Below are 17328 nucleotides of genomic sequence, written 5' to 3'. Positions count from 1 at the left end.
TTCCGTCAAGATGATGTGAGCGGGGCTGAGGCCCAAAGTCGACCGAGTTGTCGAGGGTAAATAACACGGCTATAACTGTGGCTTCGGGCATAGCCCACGATCTGCCTGTAGCGAAGATCTGGCGCTCTGCAGTCGCGGAAGGGGCACAAAGTCACCGGCTCATCGGAACAGTCGGTGTCCAAACATCTCCTTCTCCGGGATCTGGGTGACGTCACGTAGCCTCTGTTTGACCCTCTTGGTTCAACCAAGCTTTTCGGCTTGTTTTCCGGGACCCGCCCGTTCAAGTCCCTGCTTTGACAGCGGCATCCCCACTCTTGACCTCCATGCCAGCATCTCGCCAGCTCTCCTCCTTCCTGTTCTCGCTGCGCCCTCAGCTGTCCCAATGGCCGGGCGCCTGGAGCCTGTCAGTCTGTCCACGACAGGTGCCCATGTAATCTTTCAGAGCACGCATTGGAATAGATCACAAATATTGACTTGCTTTCTAACAGGGCCCCAGTGCTGCTCGCAGTGTGCCTTAGCACCGCTTATCTGCCATTCCCAAAGGCCCTGAAGTACGAGAAACCATTTCCCATGTTTTGCAAATCTGAGGCTGTGTCCTAGCTGAAGCTGCTGTCACCACGCGCGCGAAGACCTATTGGGGCTTCAATGGGCTCCCACTGGCCGCCACCAGGAATCATTGGAAACGTTGCATACAAAGTACAGGTGGCTGCTGCAGCGTACAGCTGGCACCGACCTGGCTGCGGCGAGATTGCGGTCTAAGCCGGAAAACCGGTCTTTATTTGCTCATGAGATTCATAGCCTGTCACCCTGGATCGACTTAAATGGCTTCAATCGCCAGGATTGTTACATTTGGAGCAGGACTGTTGTTTTATCTAAATAAACGCCATACCAGACGATGCCATGGTTTCATTTACCCTTAGTCTGTGTGGCAAGGATTTTGAATGCTCCGAGAGCACCAGTGTTGCCGACGACGACATCACCGATCCTGATATCGCCGGTATTGGGGCAAGTAAAACATCCCCCATGAATGCATTCTTAGGGACGGACCTTAGCTAACAAGTGTCCTTGCAGATCCTTCTCTCGTTCATCCTTCCATCAGTAGCAGCGATAATTGCCTTCTTGTTGGCATGGATCAAGATTCGCATTCCGCAACAACAATACAACTGTATCGATGATATGGCCTTGCCTTGGTTCAAGCGCGGACCGTCACGGTCTGGATCCGCATGGACTGCAACATCTGAAGTCTCCGGTTATCAAGGCTTCATTCTCCTGGTCAACGATCAGATGCTCTTGACTGGATTCGGATTAATCATCGCCATCTATTCCCAGATCTGTTCGATATCGATGTTCTCATTTCATGCTGCTTGCGACCTGGCTTACTTGTGCTGTACTGTGCACCTGGCAACACTGACAGTTCTAAGACTTCCTTTCAAGGAGAGCACGAAGGCTCAGAGAAATTTACGGGTATCGCTAATGATTCTGGGCCTTACTGGCATTTTAGTCTGCAAATATCTGCAGTACAGTACATGGGAGTATGACAACGCTTCACTTGCAGCCTGCGACATCTCTTGGCCACGGACTGGCTCAGACTTTGAATACCTGTGGGATTGGTTTTGCCTCGTGTTGACACTGAGCGTCAACTACTATCAATCCATTGTCACCGATGTGGCTCCCCGGCTGCCCTCCGGTTCTGATGCTCGTCGGAAAGCAATCAGCTCATGGGTTCTGGTGGTTTTGGAAAAGCTGCATGGATATCCAGGAGCCCAAAACGATATTGAAAAGTCCCTGGAGGAAATGCAAGAAAAGAATCAAGCGAGTTCCCTCAAACGGTTTACTTCCCTCACCACAACCATCAACAAGAGGAGGTCAGGCCAAATTTCAGCAGCAAGACTCCTATGGGCGGTTTTTGCCAATGTTGGCTTTGATGTGGTCATCGAGCTGCAGAACTCCATTATTTACGATCTTTTCCTCTGTACATTTTGGTTTGCTTTAGCGATCACTGACCTTATCACCTCGCTTACTCACGGAGGCGCCGATATTACGCCACTTCTGGATTGGAAATTTGGCCAGGTCCTGCCAGTCATTCTTCTCGTCAGCTATGCTCTAACCGCTCTGGGTATCAAGTCTTGTAAGTTGGGAATTTTCGGTCAACTCCATACCTGCCGATGAGAACGAGAACTTATCGGCGCTTCCCTATTGCAGCGTCACGCACTCGTCGAAGACAATCGACTTCAGTGGGTTCCTCACTGAACACGGCATCGCCAGAGAATCTCTCACATAGCGATTCAGGCAGTTTAGACTCAGAGGTTGATTTGGGCACCGGTCCAGGGCTGCCCATGCGGTCTTTCACAAACACGGGCTTCTCGTCCCAAAATGAGGACCCGCGTTCTCGTCCTACACGGCGTGTCAACACCGTAGAATTAGAGCGAGCTATAGTACCTGAGAGGGCTAAGGTATGTTATTCCCCCAAGCAAAATTGCAATAAGGCTAATACGGATCCGGCAGAAGAAACCCAGACAAAAGCAGAGGTCTATTCTGGATGTCAAGGATTACATCACCCAACCCATTGACCTAATTGACTTCTCTAGAAGAGAAGCCCAGGGCTACATCGGTGTCGTTGTCGTAGCTGCCTTCCTCTTTCTTGTTGGTTTCTTGGTTCAGATGTACTTTTTTTTTCGAGAGACTGTGACGGCACTTACAGGTCTTTACATATTTCTATTCTTCCACCGCGTGGTGAGAGGTAGCCGAGCTATCAGACGGATCAAGATGGAACGGTTGAGAAGGGAGCATGCTATCTTGCATAGACAGCAGCCTACTCAAACCTTGGGATCGCAATCCTCTGCCTCGGGAACGACGGGTAGCAATGGGACGTCTTTAAGGGAAGAGAACCATCACTTCAACTGGCAAAGCGACGAACGGTCGGGGGCCGTCAATCCTTGGATGCATTTGAACGTCAGTGGATAGGCGCTTGGATGGGAATGAGGTCCTTCATAAAAGCTTCAAGGCTTTCCGAGGCAGTAGAGGGTTGCAGCGAGACAAGGTTCGGGGTACCTGCTGTGGTGAGGAACGTTGACATGCTGCAGGATTTTACTTCTACTGTCAAGCAAAAGCATCTTAGGGCCAGATTAACTGCAACTACCTACATGCTTTTCTGATTGTAGAATATCATCTGACAGATATTATATACTGTTGCCAGTACTTTCTTTCTAGGCGCCTGGCAAGCCTCCGAGCTGTCTGTCACTCCAAGAAGGAGAATACATGCACAACAATATAAGTTGACATTGATAGCGATCTATCAACAACAAATCCTCTGTGGCGCAATTGGCTAGCGCGTCTGACTGTTAATCAGGAGGTTGGAAGTTCGAGCCTTCCCGGAGGAGATTATTTTTCCTGGTTCCATCAGGTTACACGGGACCCCACTTTTTGTTCCTACCTCCTTTTGCTCACCACAATATCAACAGCCATTGATTGTCCTTTTTCTACGGACCGTTTCTTTTCTGATAGCCCCCAGGGAGTGTTTGAAGTCTTCCACATATCAACAGTCTCAAACCCCAGCGCCAGGTCAATACACCCACGTAACATCTTTTCTTGGGCAGTCCCTCGCTGAGTTTCTGAAGAAGATGCGGAACAGTAAACACTTGCATTACATTGCATCTTGCCCCAACAAGTCACAGCCTCTCCAAAGCTGACAGTAAGACCAAACCCAACATATAAACAAACATCATCACGATCCAAACAGTCCCTTTTCACCCCCCTCACTACTGCACCACCTCACCCCAACCCTCCCGCCGCCGCTCCCCACCACCAGGCAGAACCATCCCCGCCTGACTCTTATACCCAACCCTAATCCCCTCCTTTTCCTGCCGTCCCCTCAACTCCCCATCATGCTGCATCACAGCGCACGAGCAGCAAAAGCAAGACACCAAACAGTCTTTGGTCTCGCTGCCAGGGATGCTGTACCTCTTTCTGATTTCTGCGCGATGTTTCATGATGTCACTACCCTCCTCGTATTAGCACCTACATTACATGCTAGGGGGGAGGGTTAGACTTGCAGGAAACACATCGACAGGAGGACATTATTCACAGCAAAGTCCTTGCAATCGGCGTTGTTTTCTTCGGCAGGGAGGTTAGGGTCTCGGAGGCGCTGGGCTGTTTGGCCGTAGACTAGAGCACAAAAAGAAAAAGAAAAAATGTTAAGGGGTGGTGATGGAAGGGGATAGGGGGGAGAGGGGAAGGGGGGATGTACAAATGCATGGGCAGGCGATTGCTTTCCAGAAGAGGTCGCAGGGGAAGCATTGGATGAGGGGTGTTTCCCATTCTGAGGTGGTCGTCGAGGTAGGGAGGGGTTTGGCCTCGTCTTGGGGGGCAGCGTGTGTCTGGTCTGGGGTGGTCGACATGGTGTTAATGCGGTGGTGGATTTGACGGAGATCAATGAGAGGGCCGAAGAGGGAGGATGGCAGGGTTGATATATATTGCGTGGAAAACTCTCGACTGGGTGTGGCTCGGGGAGGATGATCTGAGATCTGGCATGGATTACATCCTTCTGTGTCGTGACACCGGCATTGCTCCATGCTGCCGCTATTTTATCTGTTCAGAAAGTGACTGCCTGAATGGTGATTTGAGGGTGAAGACAGGAATAGGAGTTTAGCCAAGACCAGATGGCCTGCCCATCAACATGCAGGGGTGAGGCTGACAGTCAAGCGTTTTCAACCGCCGAAAAGAAGATGCCTAGCTAGCGCGATGTGAGTTTGTCTGGCTTTTAGTAAGACTCAGAATCCGGCCTTATCCTCTTGCTCATAATCAAATAATCCGGCTCGATCACCTTCCCCCGTAGAATCCTCGGCACAGGGGAGATGTCATCCCTCTCAAACCCAAGCTTCCTATAAAACGCCAACCCACGAGCGTTGGACAAGAAACAAGTGAGCATAACCTTGGTTATCGGCGGCAAATTAACAGCAACAGCCGTAAGGAAGCTCATCAGTAAAGATCCCAACCCGGTCCTCATAAGCATGTTAGATCAACACCACATCTCAGCCTCGAATACAGAGTGAACAATACACACCCCTGCAGATCTGGCTTCAGATGAACCTCATAACAATACACCACCGGTTCTCCCTCCTCGTAAGTCGGCATCAAAGACGTGAAACCCCGAAGTTCGCCAGTCTCTTCCTCCTTGACAAGGACATACCTCAGCTCTGGAGACCTCATCTCGTTGAGCTTTTTGTCCGGATGCCACCTCCCTGCCGAATTCTCATAGTCCTTCTTGCTTGTTTCGACAAGAAGGTCAAAACAAGTATCGAGATCTTCTTGTTTGAGGTTTGCCGGTTGTGCCAAGCTGATTGTGTATTTGGTTCCCGTCCTTGGGTGAGTCCAGGCTGTCACCCAGGAGGATTCCTTGGCGTTGCTGGGTCTTATGTCAGTGGGGGTGGGTGTGCAAAAGAAGAGAAAATCCCCGACGGTGATTCAAGTTGCATGTTGTCTTGGGGAGATCAAACAACTTTGAAGAGGGGCTGATAGGGCTATTATTGTTGGAGAGAGAAATGAGAGAGGAGTGCTCACTCAGGAAGTAAATAGTCAGCAATAAACTCTTCATCAGTCTTGCGATTGGCAACCTCGATGGGGCTGGTCGCTGCTCTCGAGCGCTTTGACTTCATCATGAGAATCTTCAAAGTCACAGTGAGGCAAAGAGAATGAGACGAGCACTTGAAGTCAAAAGTGAGGTGTTTGCGCTCTCAGTATATCCCCAGAGTGAGATTTCCAAAAAGGTACATAAAAGGACGTGTCGCGACACGTCTCAAAGGTGCCAGGTAGCTAGCTGACTGAGAGCCCTGAGCTGCTGCGGGATTGGTCTTGGCACCGTCCGTTGCAGCCCAGAGCCTCAGCGTGGGGCTCACTCACTGAAAGCCCACTGCGACCATGACGTTTTTGGCCTCCCGAATTTTTCCCGCCAACACCTCGAATATCACCACTGAGAAGAACGGCGCATTGAACAAGCAACAGAACCCCCAATGGCTGTTATCCGTAAAGTGTTTCCTTGATCTCAAGTCTCTCCATAGACCTGCCGTTAATGCGCCACTTTCTTGCCCCGGCGGGGTCCGTTTTCCGCACATACGCGACGGGTAGCAGCTCTTCACGAACAAGGCTTGGGCCGACGTTGAGCTTGGAGCATGTATGTAGAAGTTACACACTATGAATGCCAATATCTCTCGTGTTCAAATCTGATGATTGCGGGGCTCAACTAGTTTGTCCAAAGGTCTCGGGCTTTGGCATTATACAGACATATCCTCCGCGCAACTCGACGCATTGCGGACCCGTCCACCCGAGCTGACACCCGCCGTTTTGCACGGCAAGAATTTGAGAGAAACCGAGGGGTGACGGATCTTGTTTGTTTCTCCTCTTTCCCCGTCCACGTTTTGGCCCAGTGAAGACTAATCCCTACTACGTCCACAGGACCACATCCGCTACCTCCTCTCCACGGGCAAGACAGAATGGGAGAGCATGGAAAGGTATATTGACGGTCTGTAAAGCAAAAGAGACAATTTTACCTTGCCCTCCGTAACCTCTCTCTCGTACTGTGCACGACCCTCTCATATCTGGGTTCTGTGCCTCTCCTCATGTAGACTCCCCTCCCAACTTCGAGTATATCGTACAATCATCCATCCCTTCACAAAACAACCGTCTTAACCCTGGCGCTGCTTATGTCTTGGATTCGCCGGGCAAATGATGTAAATGTACCCCCGATGTCTCTTCCCCGCCTTTCGCCTCACAACCTTTTTTTCACACTCTTGTCAGCCAAAGTTTCCTCCTTTCCCCTCACGTCCGACCATTAGTAGTAGTAGTAGTAGTAGTAGTAAAACAAACCTTGCAGTGCTCACACCTCTTCTTGACGGAACTGTGAACCTTCATCCCCCTCGTCTGCTGAACCGCCACCCCCACCGCCTTGCTGGCAGCAGCCCCATTCGATGTTGGAGCCGTCTGTGTAGTCTGGGAAACGATCTTGGAGAGGGTCGGCCGGCAGCACGAGCAAAACAGGCCGTGCGACTTGGAGGAGAGCGACCGGGTCGTCTGGAATCTGGTGGCGACTGTGGAGGTCTTGGGACGGGCAACGGTTCGGAGGGCGGTCGTTGAGGAGAGGGAGAGGGTGCGCATGGAGCGCGTGAGGAGGGAGAGGCTCGCCATGGCTTGGATCGATCGGGGGGAGGGGTTGTTTGTGTTGCGTGGGTTCGTCACCGACGCTCGGGTGTCTCGTTCCGAATCGTCGATGAATATCGTAAAGTTGAAGGTCCGACAGGTTTGGATGTGGTCCGGGCGTTTGGGAGGTGGGTGGGGCGGAGACAGGGATTGGGTGGGAGTGGATCACGTGGGTGCACCTTCGGGTTCAGAGGTGGAACATGTGTGACCCTAACCCTTGATTTTGATCCGAGACAAACCATTCACCTCAGGGTTTGTTTGAGTGAGACCGGATGAAAGCATGGCGAAGTTGCGATGCGATGGCTGATGTCGTGACGACATGAATATCGGAAGATAAAACGGGGAGAAGAAACTTCGAAGCTAGGGGTTAGTTGTACAACGGTCTCTCTTCTTTAGAAGTAGATACAATGTCTGCAATCATGGAGTTCCTACGATTTATTCCACTCCTCATCCTTCCCGCCTTGGCCAAGATGACTCCACTCATAACCCTCGAGGAGCACTACGCTTCTGCCACCACCCCGGATGCTATGAAGGCTCTGTTCAAGGAGCAGACACAGTTTGTCCCCAATGTCATGGAAAAGTTGACCAACCTCTCCTCTCTCCGACTTTCCGACATGGACAAGGGAGATGTCACAATCCAAGTTGTTAGCCATGCCGCAGGGTTAGGGTCGTACCCCGTCAACTACAGCAGGTCAGCCAACGATCAGGTCTATGAGGCTGTCAAGAATGCAAAAGGAAGATTGGCAGGTTTTGCGACTGCTCCCATGTCTCAGCCGGCGGAAGCGGCAGCAGAGTTCCGGAGGGCGGTCACGGAGCTCGGCTTTGTGGGTGCTTTGGTCGACAATCACGACGGCAAAGGGGGCTATTTTGATGGGGAGGAATACGATGCTTTTTGGGCTGTTGCAGAGGAATTCGATGTTCCAGTCTACCTTCATCCCACTTGGCCGAGTGAAGACATGGCTCCACGATATCGAGGCAACTTCGACCCTATCGCTGCAAACTCGCTGGGAAGTTCTGGCTGGGGGTGGCACCAGGACACTGGGCTTCATGTCTTGAGACTGTTTGCCTCTGGACTGTTTGATCGCAGACCCAAGCTGAAGATCATCGCTGGACATATGGGTGAAATGATACCGTTTATGCTGCAGCGTATTGACAGGCTTAGTGGAAGATGGAGCACGGCTCAGAGAAAGTTCGCAACGGTATATCGGGAGAACATCTATGTCACGACGAGCGGTGTTTGGAGCTTGGATCCCATGAGGTGCATTTTGGCCAACACTCCCATTGACCACATCCTGTACAGTATTGACTATCCTTTTACAAGCAATGAGGTTGGGTTGGCATGGTTCAAGGAGCTGGAGGCAAGCGGGCTGGTCGACCAGGAGCAGCTGGAGGCCATTGCCTACAAAAACGCAGAGAAACTGCTCCGCATCAAAGTTGACGACGTCAAGGGTAATTGTACTTACGGAACGGCATGACAGGGTTAGCTCTATCTTCTTGTTGCTGGAAATTGAGGGTTGTTTTGGCGATTAAGACCACTGCCACAGCCACGAAGACGAATCCAGCCAATGGCGTGTTATACCAAGACCGCACCATGCCACTCTGAGCTCGCTGTGCGAGAAGAGGGCGCCAGCAACCCCTGGCGTCGTGATGTCCTCAATCGCTAGTGCCATGAATACATTGTATAAATCAACATCGTGTTGCCACCTCAGTGTCTCCATTCTCATCATCGTCCATCCAAACCCACACTCCTTAGTCAGTCCCAAAACCCAATCCTGACAGCCAAAATGGAAAACCACAACCACCTCACCTCCCTCACCCTAACCCGCTACCTCCCCCGTCTCTCCTCCCAGATCCCCCACCCAGAAGAACCCTCCAACATCCCCTTCGACCAAACCAAACTCGTCCAACCCAACCCCAAAAAGATTCACGGTAAAAACCCCATCCGCGTAGGCCTCCCGGGCCGCAACAGCCAGGATCTCTACCGCATCCAAAGCCACATCTCCGACTACGAAGACGTCTTCTTCGACCGCTCCTGGAACTTCCCCAAACTCAAGACCGATGCGCAGCGACTCAAAAAGGCAAATCAACCTTACGCTTACAGAAAAGCCTCGAGCATGAGAAGTGGGTTGCTGATCAGGCCGCACTACATTCCTGTTTTGGAGAAAATGTTCAAGACGAGGTGTAGCTCGCTGTATTGCTGTGATTACTGCGAGAAAATGAAGAGGGACTTCTTTGAGGAGGGAAAGAAGGCATGGACGAGGGATAATTTGATTGAGGGGCGGGAAATTGCCGCGGACAAAAGCTGGAGGTTGCCGTTTGAGGATGAGAGGGATGGGAGGTTGGTTTTTGGGAAGCTGTGGAGGCAACTGGTGGAGGAGGTGGAAGCTGGGCAGAGTCTGGCTGTTGAAGGGTCTGTTGGGGATTGTGAAGCGGTGCAGAGGGTTGGGTTTGGGTTTGAGGATGTTGTGAGGGGGGAAGGGCAGTGGGAATATCAGATCAAGGTCAAGCCACCGAAGCGAGGTCGTGGAAAAGGGAGGAGCAGCCAGGGTGGGACGAGAGACACTTCCCCTACAACAAGTGAAGAGTGGGTTGAGGGTGAGGATCTCGGAAACAGCTGGGCTCTGGTGAGAGTGGCAGTCGAGACCGGGAGCGGGAACAGGAACAGCGACAGTGACAGCTATGCCCTCCTCACACCAACATCGGAGAGTGTGTCGGATCAGTGGGAGATGCTCAGCCAAGGGGCTTGAATAATAACTGTAGCAATATCTAATACAAAGAGACATCATCCAACCAATCACCAAGCCTTTCTCTACTATGATCTAGGTCTTTTTTAACGCGTGTGGTTGAGACTTTGTCTGTGATTGGTTCCTTCCCAAATCACCACTTCAGTCAGCAACCCGCATACATCGGCAGAAATCCCGACTTTGCACCGATCATGCAACTCTCGTGTAGGTAGCCGGCAACCGACACGGCCAGTTTACTACCCCGATGCTCGACGGGCACGCCGACATATCCAACCGAGGAAACTTCTACACCGACATCGTCAATGCCGGCTCCGCCAACCTCCACCTCGACGTCGTCTGACATTGATCACCATTTCCCTGATTGCGACAATGACGTCTTTTTGCGACGATGCAGTCCCAAGAGAGGCTATGATGGACTACTTAAGATCGTTGGGAAGCCATCCAATGGTAGTATATGGCATCAAACATTACAACTCATGCAAAGTTTCTACTTAATCACTCAAACATTTGACAATCGTACATACACGCCTGCGATTTCCAGACTCCGTCTACAATCACACCTCACGGTTCAACCACAATGCCAGAAATCCTCATTGGAGAGTACCTCTTCCTCCGGCTCAAACAGCTCGGCATCGAGACTGTCTTTGGCGTTCCCGGTGGTATGTGTCCGGTTCTGAACCACCACCAGGTCTTATAGCCATGCTGAGTTGCCTGGCAGATTTTGAACTAGCCCTTCTCGATCTCGTCGAACCTCTCGGCCTCTCCTGGGTCGGCGCACCGAACGAACTGATCGGAGCCTACGCTGCCGATGGTTATGCGCGCCTCAATGGACTTGGCGCTCTGGTGACCACATTTGGTCCTGGAGAACTGAGTGCTCTGTGTGGTATCGGAGGATCATACTGCGAGTCTGTTCCTGTCCTTCACATTGTTGGATATCCCACCACTCCAGCACAGAAGAGCGGAAAGATCCTTCATCATACCTTGGGGGATGGAAAGTTTGAGTATGCCCTTAGCACCTGGTCTTACCTTGTCGAGACATGATGAGTTGACATGTGGCTTTTAGCCATTACCAAAGGATCTCCTCCGAGTTGTGTTGCGCAACTACCGTCCTTGACGACCCGACTACTGCTGCGGCTGAGATCGACAGTGTTGTGAACGCAATGATTTTCCATTCTAAACCTGGATACATTGGCATCTCTGAAGATATTGCCTATGCAAAGGTATCCAATGAGTATCTTGGTACAAAACTCGCTCGATGCTTGCCACCAAGTGCTCCAGAGTCTGAGGCTGCTGTCACCACCGAGATAGTCAGCCAGCTAGAGTTGGCAAAATCCCCAATCTTGATTGTGGATGGCGGAGCTGCAAGGGCGAGCTGGGCTGAACATGTCGATCCTCTAATCCAAGCCCTCAAAATACCATTTCTTGTGACTGGGTTGGGCAAGGGTATTGCTGATGAGATGAGCCCTTACTACCAGGGCTGTTATGCTGGTGAAGGGTCGTGGCCGAGGAGTGCCATTGGACTTGTGCAAGAGGCAGACTGCATCTTGTGGCTGGGGAACTACCCTTCTGATTTCAACACGTAGGTCATACTCCCGCCTCGATTCTTTCAAGCGAGGAGAACAACTGACATATTATCAACTACAGGGGTATCTTCACCGAAAAGCTCGACCACTGCACCATCATCGATCTTCAACGATTCTTTGTCAATATTGGGGCGACCAAATACGACGCTAGAATCAATCATGTTCTGCCCAAGCTCATTCCAGCCCTATCTTCGCACTACCCGTTGGCCCAGCGCACGAAACAAAATACCCAGGTCGATCAGCAACTATCTCTCCCAGCAAGTAACAAGATAGAGCAAGACTGGCTCTGGTCCCGCCTCACCTCCTACCTCCGGCCAGGTGATCTCGTCATCACCGAAACCGGCACCGCTCAGGTCGGCATCACCGCCACCCGTTTCCCTTCTGGGTGTCACGGCTGGACACAATCCGTCTACGGCAGCATAGGCTACGCAGCTGGGGCTGCGGCCGGTGCCGCCATTGCTGCCAAGGAGACAGGCAAATACAAGCGACTGGTGCTGGTGACAGGGGAGGGGAGCCTGCAACTTACGGTGCAGGCTTTCTCTATGCTCACAAGATATGGGATTGTCCCGGTGGTGTTTGCGCTGAATAACTACGGGTAAATCCTTTTCCACGATGCATAAGCTTGAGTGACCTTTTGCTGACACGAGACACAGGTACACCATTGAGCGCTACTTTCGCGGGTGGGACGCAAAGTATAACGACATCCCCATGTGGGACTATGCCGCTCTGTTCAAGGCTTTTGCGCCTGATGTTGAGCCGCGGGTCAAGGGTTACAAAGTCACAACGGCGGAGGAATTAGATGAGCTACTCAGTGATGGGGAATTTTGTGACTCGGTGGTGCCGCAGTGTGTGGACATGATTATGGACCCGAAGGATGCACCGGAGGCGATGAGGACGGTTTTCGAGGGGAAGAATGCCATGTGAGTTGGCGGAATATGGTTAGGAGGTTCTTGATTCATGTATCTGCTGTGGGATCTGGATAGACTTTCAAGTTGGTGCTATGGGTTGGGCCTGATGTTTGTTGCCCTCTCATGTATCTGGGCAGAAGGTCCTTGGAAATGTATAGCATATCTCCTGAGACATTATGAAACTTTGCTCATGCGTAACGCGGCAGCTGATAACAGCTCGAATGTAAATTGGCAGTCACTATTCACTGTCGCTTGAATTCAGTGAGCTCTTCCCATTCAGAGCCTTACCTGGACGCTCTTGCAGGTCCCTGTTCATCCCTTGAACTCTTGCATTGGCAAGAAGGAGCTTTGCGACGTTACTTTGCCAGACCGAGTTCCTTCTCCCATGATATCCAGGGAAAGGACGGACGCACAATCCAATGCCCACCGCCACAAGATCTCCCAAAAGTCGACAGGGCCAGTCATTGAATCTCTCCTCGACAACATTCTTCCCAACATACCTACCTATCCCCTACATCTTCCACGCCAAATCCAATCATCTCACACCATATAACCCTCGACGTCTCTCACATTGGTTCCGTCTTTTATTATCCATCTACACATCATGACCTTCCCACGTTTTTTGGGTACTCTCCCCATTCTCCTAGCCGTACTTCCAGCTACTTCGGCAAGCCCTGTCCTCATCCCTCCACGGCCCTACCTGCACAGCGTCCTCAACTGGAACACCACATTCCAAAACTCTAGCCTTCTGCTACCCTCTAGCCACGCCAATGCCACCTTCACGTGTGGATCTCGCTCAGATACACCCATCTACACTTGTGCGTCCTAGACAACCCATCTTCTAGGCGAATGACTGAATTTTTTTTGGTGGCAGTGGGAGATGTGGATGACGGCGGCCCCGGCGTGACAATGCGCGACGCCGACTACAGCAACACGCACCAAAATCACTACTACTTTTTGTACGAAAATGCGCGTGATGAGACTCCGTGGAAGTATACATTGGTAAGCCCGCACCGACACAGCTTTGATTGGACTTGTCATTGACAATAGTATTTGTACCCGCAAGCTCCATCCTGGCGAGACAGTCTTCATTTCGGTCTGCCCTACCTTTTCAGGTCGCATCGTTCGCGGCAGGCTGGACGAGAACCTTGACGGGACGGCCAAGCACAATCTGGGAACTTGGATCGAGGTGGCTTGGGAAGCGCAAGACAATACCACGGCGTCAAACTCGTCAACGCGGTCTTGGGGAGACGTCTCGCTGCTTGAGGGGTGTGATGGGGGAGCGGTGATGCTTGCTACGGATGGGAGTGGGGTGGTGACTGGGTTCAGTCGAAACATTCTCAGGGAAGCGCCAGAGGGTGCGCTGGCGAGAAAGGCGAATGGGAGTCTTGTGCTGGGCAAGACTGTTGGGTCTGAGGCTAATGAAGAGGCGATGAGGTGGGAGCTCAAGGTGTTGGACCCGTTGAGGGAGGCTTTTATTGTTGAAGATGTTAAGCCGGTGATTGTGACGGAGAATGGGAGGTGGGATTTGACATTTTACGCTGGGATTTATTGATGACGGGGGCTTACCAGGTTTTGCTTAGGGGTTCATGATCTTGAACGGGGGCGGGAGGTTGGATGATGTATAAAGAGACGGGGTTTTGGTTAGAGAGGTTTTTGGGTTTTTTATTCGAACTTGTTTCAGGTTGAAATCTACATGAAATGTAAGAGGTTGTTTGGATAGAGATGATGATTTTGGTTACATGATGTTGCAAGTGGGCTTCGAGAAAGCTTGACTCCTCTGGGCTCGACTGAACCCCTGTTTCAAGCAAATGCCTGCCGCGGGAAGGGTGGGGTGATCCGGCTGCAGACCCCTGGCTAGGGGATCAGCCACTGGTGCATTGGCCACCAGCGCCGAACATCTGACAGACACTCCAATTCCTTTGAACCATCTGATCGGGTCTTTTTCCCATCCTTCAATAAGCTTCAGCCATTTTCTTGTCGTGCATTATTTTCCCGTCATTCATTAAAACCCATTTTTTTGCAGAGCTAGATCGACCACGGTTCATTGCCGCCTCTTTCGGCCCTCCACGTTGCGCCCAAAACTCCATTTCTCGACATCACCGAATCCACTGTGAACCCCTTTTATTTATTGGGCCAAGCCACCCTGCGGGCGCGACGAGACGGTTGCGGAAAAACCATGGCGCGACGACAACACATAACGCTCCTGCTGGTGGGCGTCATGTTCTTTTTGACCATGACGTACTTTGTTTCGAGCAGCGGCGGCGGCGGACGGGACCCCACGAGGATATTATCCGACGAGACATGGAGGAGCAGCAGCAGCCACAACAGCAACGGTGCTGGTGGTGCCCTTTCGGAGAGCATTCTAAAGGGTGGATCTATTGCGCCCAAGTTGGAGAATGCGACTGCGAAGTGAGTCCTCCGCTTTTTGCATGCTGGGGAAGAGCAATTGCTGATTGGGGAGATTTACAGAGCGGAACTCGGCCGCGCGTCGTGGAAGTTGTTCCACACGATGATGGCGCGGTTTCCGGAGGAGCCGACGGCGGATGATAGTCTTGCGCTGAGGACGTATATACAGTTGTTTGCGAGGTTGTACCCCTGTGGGGACTGTGCTTCGCACTTTCAGAAGCTGCTGGAGAAATACCCGCCTCAGGTGAGCAGTCGGAATAATGCGGCGGGGTGGGCTTGTTTTGTGCATAATGAGGTTAATAGGAGGTTGAGGAAGGAGTTGTTTGATTGTAATAATATTGGGGATTTTTATGATTGCGGGTGTGGGGATGATGGGAAGGGGAAGAAGAAGGAGGGGGATGGTGGCAAGGAAAGGAGGAGGGGGTATGAGATTGAGGTTGGGGAGGGGGTTAGTTTGGAGAGGGAGGAGGGGTTGGTTAGGGGGGGTTGAGTAGACTGTGGTCGGAATACTTGGGTTGGAGTTGGGGAGTTTTAGTTTTTTTTTCGGATTTTTTTGTGAGGTGGTTTTGGAAGTCGGGGACGGGGAGGTGTTGATAGGGTTGGACTCTGATGAGGGTGCTGGGATTTTGACGAGGGCTTCGACAGGATCTGAGTGATCCGGAGAGATCGAACAGGACCTCGCATTGGGAAGGCTTTGGTCAACACTCTGGACTCAAAGATGAGATCACTCATCGTCAGGTTATCGTGTACATAGTAGAGGATACCCCTATTGTTACATGCATTCATTTATCCATCGTGCGGTCTGCCAAGGGGCTGGCTGTAAGACATAGGAGCGATAAGATCCGATAAGCCTTCTTATCAGCTCCCCACGTGATGCGCATCAACCCGCCCGCCAGGCAAGGCGCGCGTGCGTGTCTGAGCTGCCTTGAGCTTGGGAGGAGCTCCAAGCTCCAGTTGCCAACTTCGAACATTCACTCGACGAATGCCACACACCCCACGAACACCTCCATTCTCTACGACTGACGACTCGCTCCGATTGCCCCCCTCTTTCCATCGACGACTTCAGATCGATAATTACAAACCCACACTTCAAAAATGGAATTCGGTACATCGGGTTGCCTGAGCGAAGGTCAGTGACATCGCAACTCCCGGTTACCGTCTCCACATCGTCTCGTCCCTGTTGCTAACCATGGTACCTTGCAGATGGCATCCATGTTGATATGGACCGGTTGAAGAAGGGTGAGGTCAAGTAAGTGATACTTCCAAAGTGCCCCTGCTTTTACAATGGGAGTCATTCTGACAATTCCATCCCTTAGCTTGGGTACCTCGATGTAAGCCAACCCCCCGGTCTTAAACTGGCCAAACGACCACTCCCGGGCGAGCACCCCTCCTAACATTCGAACGATGACAGTATGGCGATCACATTCAAAGACGGCGTTATCCTCGGAGCCGATTCCCGCACAACGACTGGCGCATACATTGCCAACCGTGTAACCGACAAGCTCACCAGAGTACACGACACAATCTGGTGCTGCCGATCCGGGTCCGCCGCCGACACCCAAGCCGTCGCCGACATTGTGCAATACCAGCTTGGGCTCTTCCACATGATGAACGGCAAGCCCCCCACGACACAGACGGCGGCGGCCATCTTCCAGGAGATGTGCTATGCGAACAAGGATAGGCTCTCGTTAGTAACCCCCGGCGAAGTTGAAGTTGGGTAGGCTGCGGAGGTCAGGTACTGATATTTTCTTTGCTAGGGCCGGTCTCATTATTGCGGGTTGGGACGAGCGTCACGGCGGTCAGGTCTACAGCATCCCCCTCGGCGGGTCCCTCCACAAGCAACCATATGCCATTGGTGGTTCTGGCTCGACGTACATTTACGGTTACTGCGACGCCAACTGGAAAGAGGGCATGGAGGAGGCGGATGCGGTCAACTTTGTCAAGGAGTCGTTGAAGGAGGCCATCAAGTGGGATGGTAGCTCGGGTGGTGTGATTCGTATGGTGGTGTTAACGGCCAAGGGCGCGGACAGACATCTGTACCTACCAGATACGGATTACAAGGTCAGACATGAGAACTGAGTGCGTGTGACTAGGGGTAAGGATGGGGGCAGAAGACAGCCAATCAGAACGGGATGCATTGTTCAGTGCTTGCGAGGTGACGACATGACCGGGCTGGATGATGGATATGTATAGTAATGCCATTCCATTTCGGATTCGAGAAAGGCATCATAGGGAGACGGGTGTTTTTGTCTGTGTGTGTATGGCGTTCTCAAGAAAGCCTCTGAAAAGAGTATGGGCTGCACTTTTGGTCTTGTTTTACCTGTGGCTTATGCATCTGCGGTGCGTGGGAACTACGAACCGGCGTGGCCGAGTTGGAGGGTGATGAGGATACAACGTGGCCGGCACGCAAGTTGGTTAAGGGAAGGCGGGTGGCCCGGAGTTTCGCCCGCTCCGAGTTAGGAGGGCAGATGGCGTTCCTTGCTTGCTTGTGCT

At 51.9% G+C, this 17328-nt stretch overlaps 10 protein-coding genes across 10 annotated transcripts, besides 1 other annotated feature; 8 read left to right on the top strand and 2 right to left on the bottom strand.

The window, feature by feature from the left end:
• Positions 1-900: 900 nt before the first annotated feature.
• Positions 901-2964, top strand: PODANS_5_4630 (uncharacterized protein; the record flags this gene model as incomplete). The annotated part of the gene is made up of 4 exons (XM_001905282.1): positions 901-997; positions 1061-2128; positions 2203-2453; positions 2506-2964. 4 exons carry the CDS (start codon positions 901-903, stop codon positions 2962-2964), a joined length of 1875 nt encoding a protein of 624 aa, XP_001905317.1.
• Positions 2965-3306: 342 nt separating this feature from the next.
• Positions 3307-3380, top strand: a tRNA (tRNA-Asn).
• A 1379-nt stretch (positions 3381-4759) lies between these two features.
• On the bottom strand, positions 4760-5657 carry PODANS_5_4620 (uncharacterized protein; the record flags this gene model as incomplete). Its single annotated transcript, XM_001905281.1, has 3 exons — positions 4760-5000; positions 5063-5404; positions 5560-5657. 3 exons carry the CDS (start codon positions 5655-5657, stop codon positions 4760-4762), a joined length of 681 nt encoding a protein of 226 aa, XP_001905316.1.
• Positions 5658-6067: 410 nt separating this feature from the next.
• Positions 6068-6525, top strand: PODANS_5_4610 (uncharacterized protein; the record flags this gene model as incomplete). The annotated part of the gene is made up of 3 exons (XM_001905280.1): positions 6068-6169; positions 6243-6383; positions 6451-6525. The coding sequence occupies 3 exons, from the start codon at positions 6068-6070 to the stop codon at positions 6523-6525; spliced, it is 318 nt and encodes a 105-aa protein (XP_001905315.1).
• A 155-nt stretch (positions 6526-6680) lies between these two features.
• Positions 6681-7179, bottom strand: PODANS_5_4600 (uncharacterized protein; the record flags this gene model as incomplete). Its single annotated transcript, XM_001905279.1, has 2 exons — positions 6681-6770; positions 6862-7179. The coding sequence occupies 2 exons, from the start codon at positions 7177-7179 to the stop codon at positions 6681-6683; spliced, it is 408 nt and encodes a 135-aa protein (XP_001905314.1).
• Positions 7180-7598: 419 nt separating this feature from the next.
• Positions 7599-8666, top strand: PODANS_5_4590 (uncharacterized protein; the record flags this gene model as incomplete). Its single annotated transcript, XM_001905278.1, has 1 exon — positions 7599-8666. The coding sequence occupies one exon, from the start codon at positions 7599-7601 to the stop codon at positions 8664-8666; it is 1068 nt and encodes a 355-aa protein (XP_001905313.1).
• A 309-nt stretch (positions 8667-8975) lies between these two features.
• PODANS_5_4585 (uncharacterized protein) lies at positions 8976-9938 on the top strand (the record flags this gene model as incomplete). The annotated part of the gene is made up of 1 exon (XM_001905277.1): positions 8976-9938. One exon carries the CDS (start codon positions 8976-8978, stop codon positions 9936-9938), a length of 963 nt encoding a protein of 320 aa, XP_001905312.1.
• Positions 9939-10512: 574 nt separating this feature from the next.
• Positions 10513-12442, top strand: PODANS_5_4580 (uncharacterized protein; the record flags this gene model as incomplete). The annotated part of the gene is made up of 5 exons (XM_001905276.1): positions 10513-10594; positions 10654-10936; positions 10999-11514; positions 11580-12113; positions 12172-12442. 5 exons carry the CDS (start codon positions 10513-10515, stop codon positions 12440-12442), a joined length of 1686 nt encoding a protein of 561 aa, XP_001905311.1.
• An 833-nt stretch (positions 12443-13275) lies between these two features.
• Positions 13276-13981, top strand: PODANS_5_4575 (uncharacterized protein; the record flags this gene model as incomplete). The annotated part of the gene is made up of 2 exons (XM_001905275.1): positions 13276-13428; positions 13493-13981. The coding sequence occupies 2 exons, from the start codon at positions 13276-13278 to the stop codon at positions 13979-13981; spliced, it is 642 nt and encodes a 213-aa protein (XP_001905310.1).
• Positions 13982-14605: 624 nt separating this feature from the next.
• PODANS_5_4570 (uncharacterized protein) lies at positions 14606-15325 on the top strand (the record flags this gene model as incomplete). The annotated part of the gene is made up of 2 exons (XM_001905274.1): positions 14606-14838; positions 14899-15325. 2 exons carry the CDS (start codon positions 14606-14608, stop codon positions 15323-15325), a joined length of 660 nt encoding a protein of 219 aa, XP_001905309.1.
• A 605-nt stretch (positions 15326-15930) lies between these two features.
• Positions 15931-16914, top strand: PODANS_5_4560 (uncharacterized protein; the record flags this gene model as incomplete). The annotated part of the gene is made up of 5 exons (XM_001905273.1): positions 15931-15964; positions 16039-16084; positions 16152-16166; positions 16247-16522; positions 16593-16914. The coding sequence occupies 5 exons, from the start codon at positions 15931-15933 to the stop codon at positions 16912-16914; spliced, it is 693 nt and encodes a 230-aa protein (XP_001905308.1).
• Between the last annotated feature and the right edge of the window lie 414 nt (positions 16915-17328).

This window comes from Podospora anserina, chromosome 5 (genome assembly GCF_000226545.1).
Source record: "Podospora anserina S mat+ genomic DNA chromosome 5, supercontig 5".
In the NCBI taxonomy this organism is placed as follows: Eukaryota; Fungi; Ascomycota; class Sordariomycetes; order Sordariales; family Podosporaceae; genus Podospora; species Podospora anserina.
Note: the sequence above shows the minus strand (reverse complement) of the source record. Positions and strands in the feature narration are given on the sequence as shown.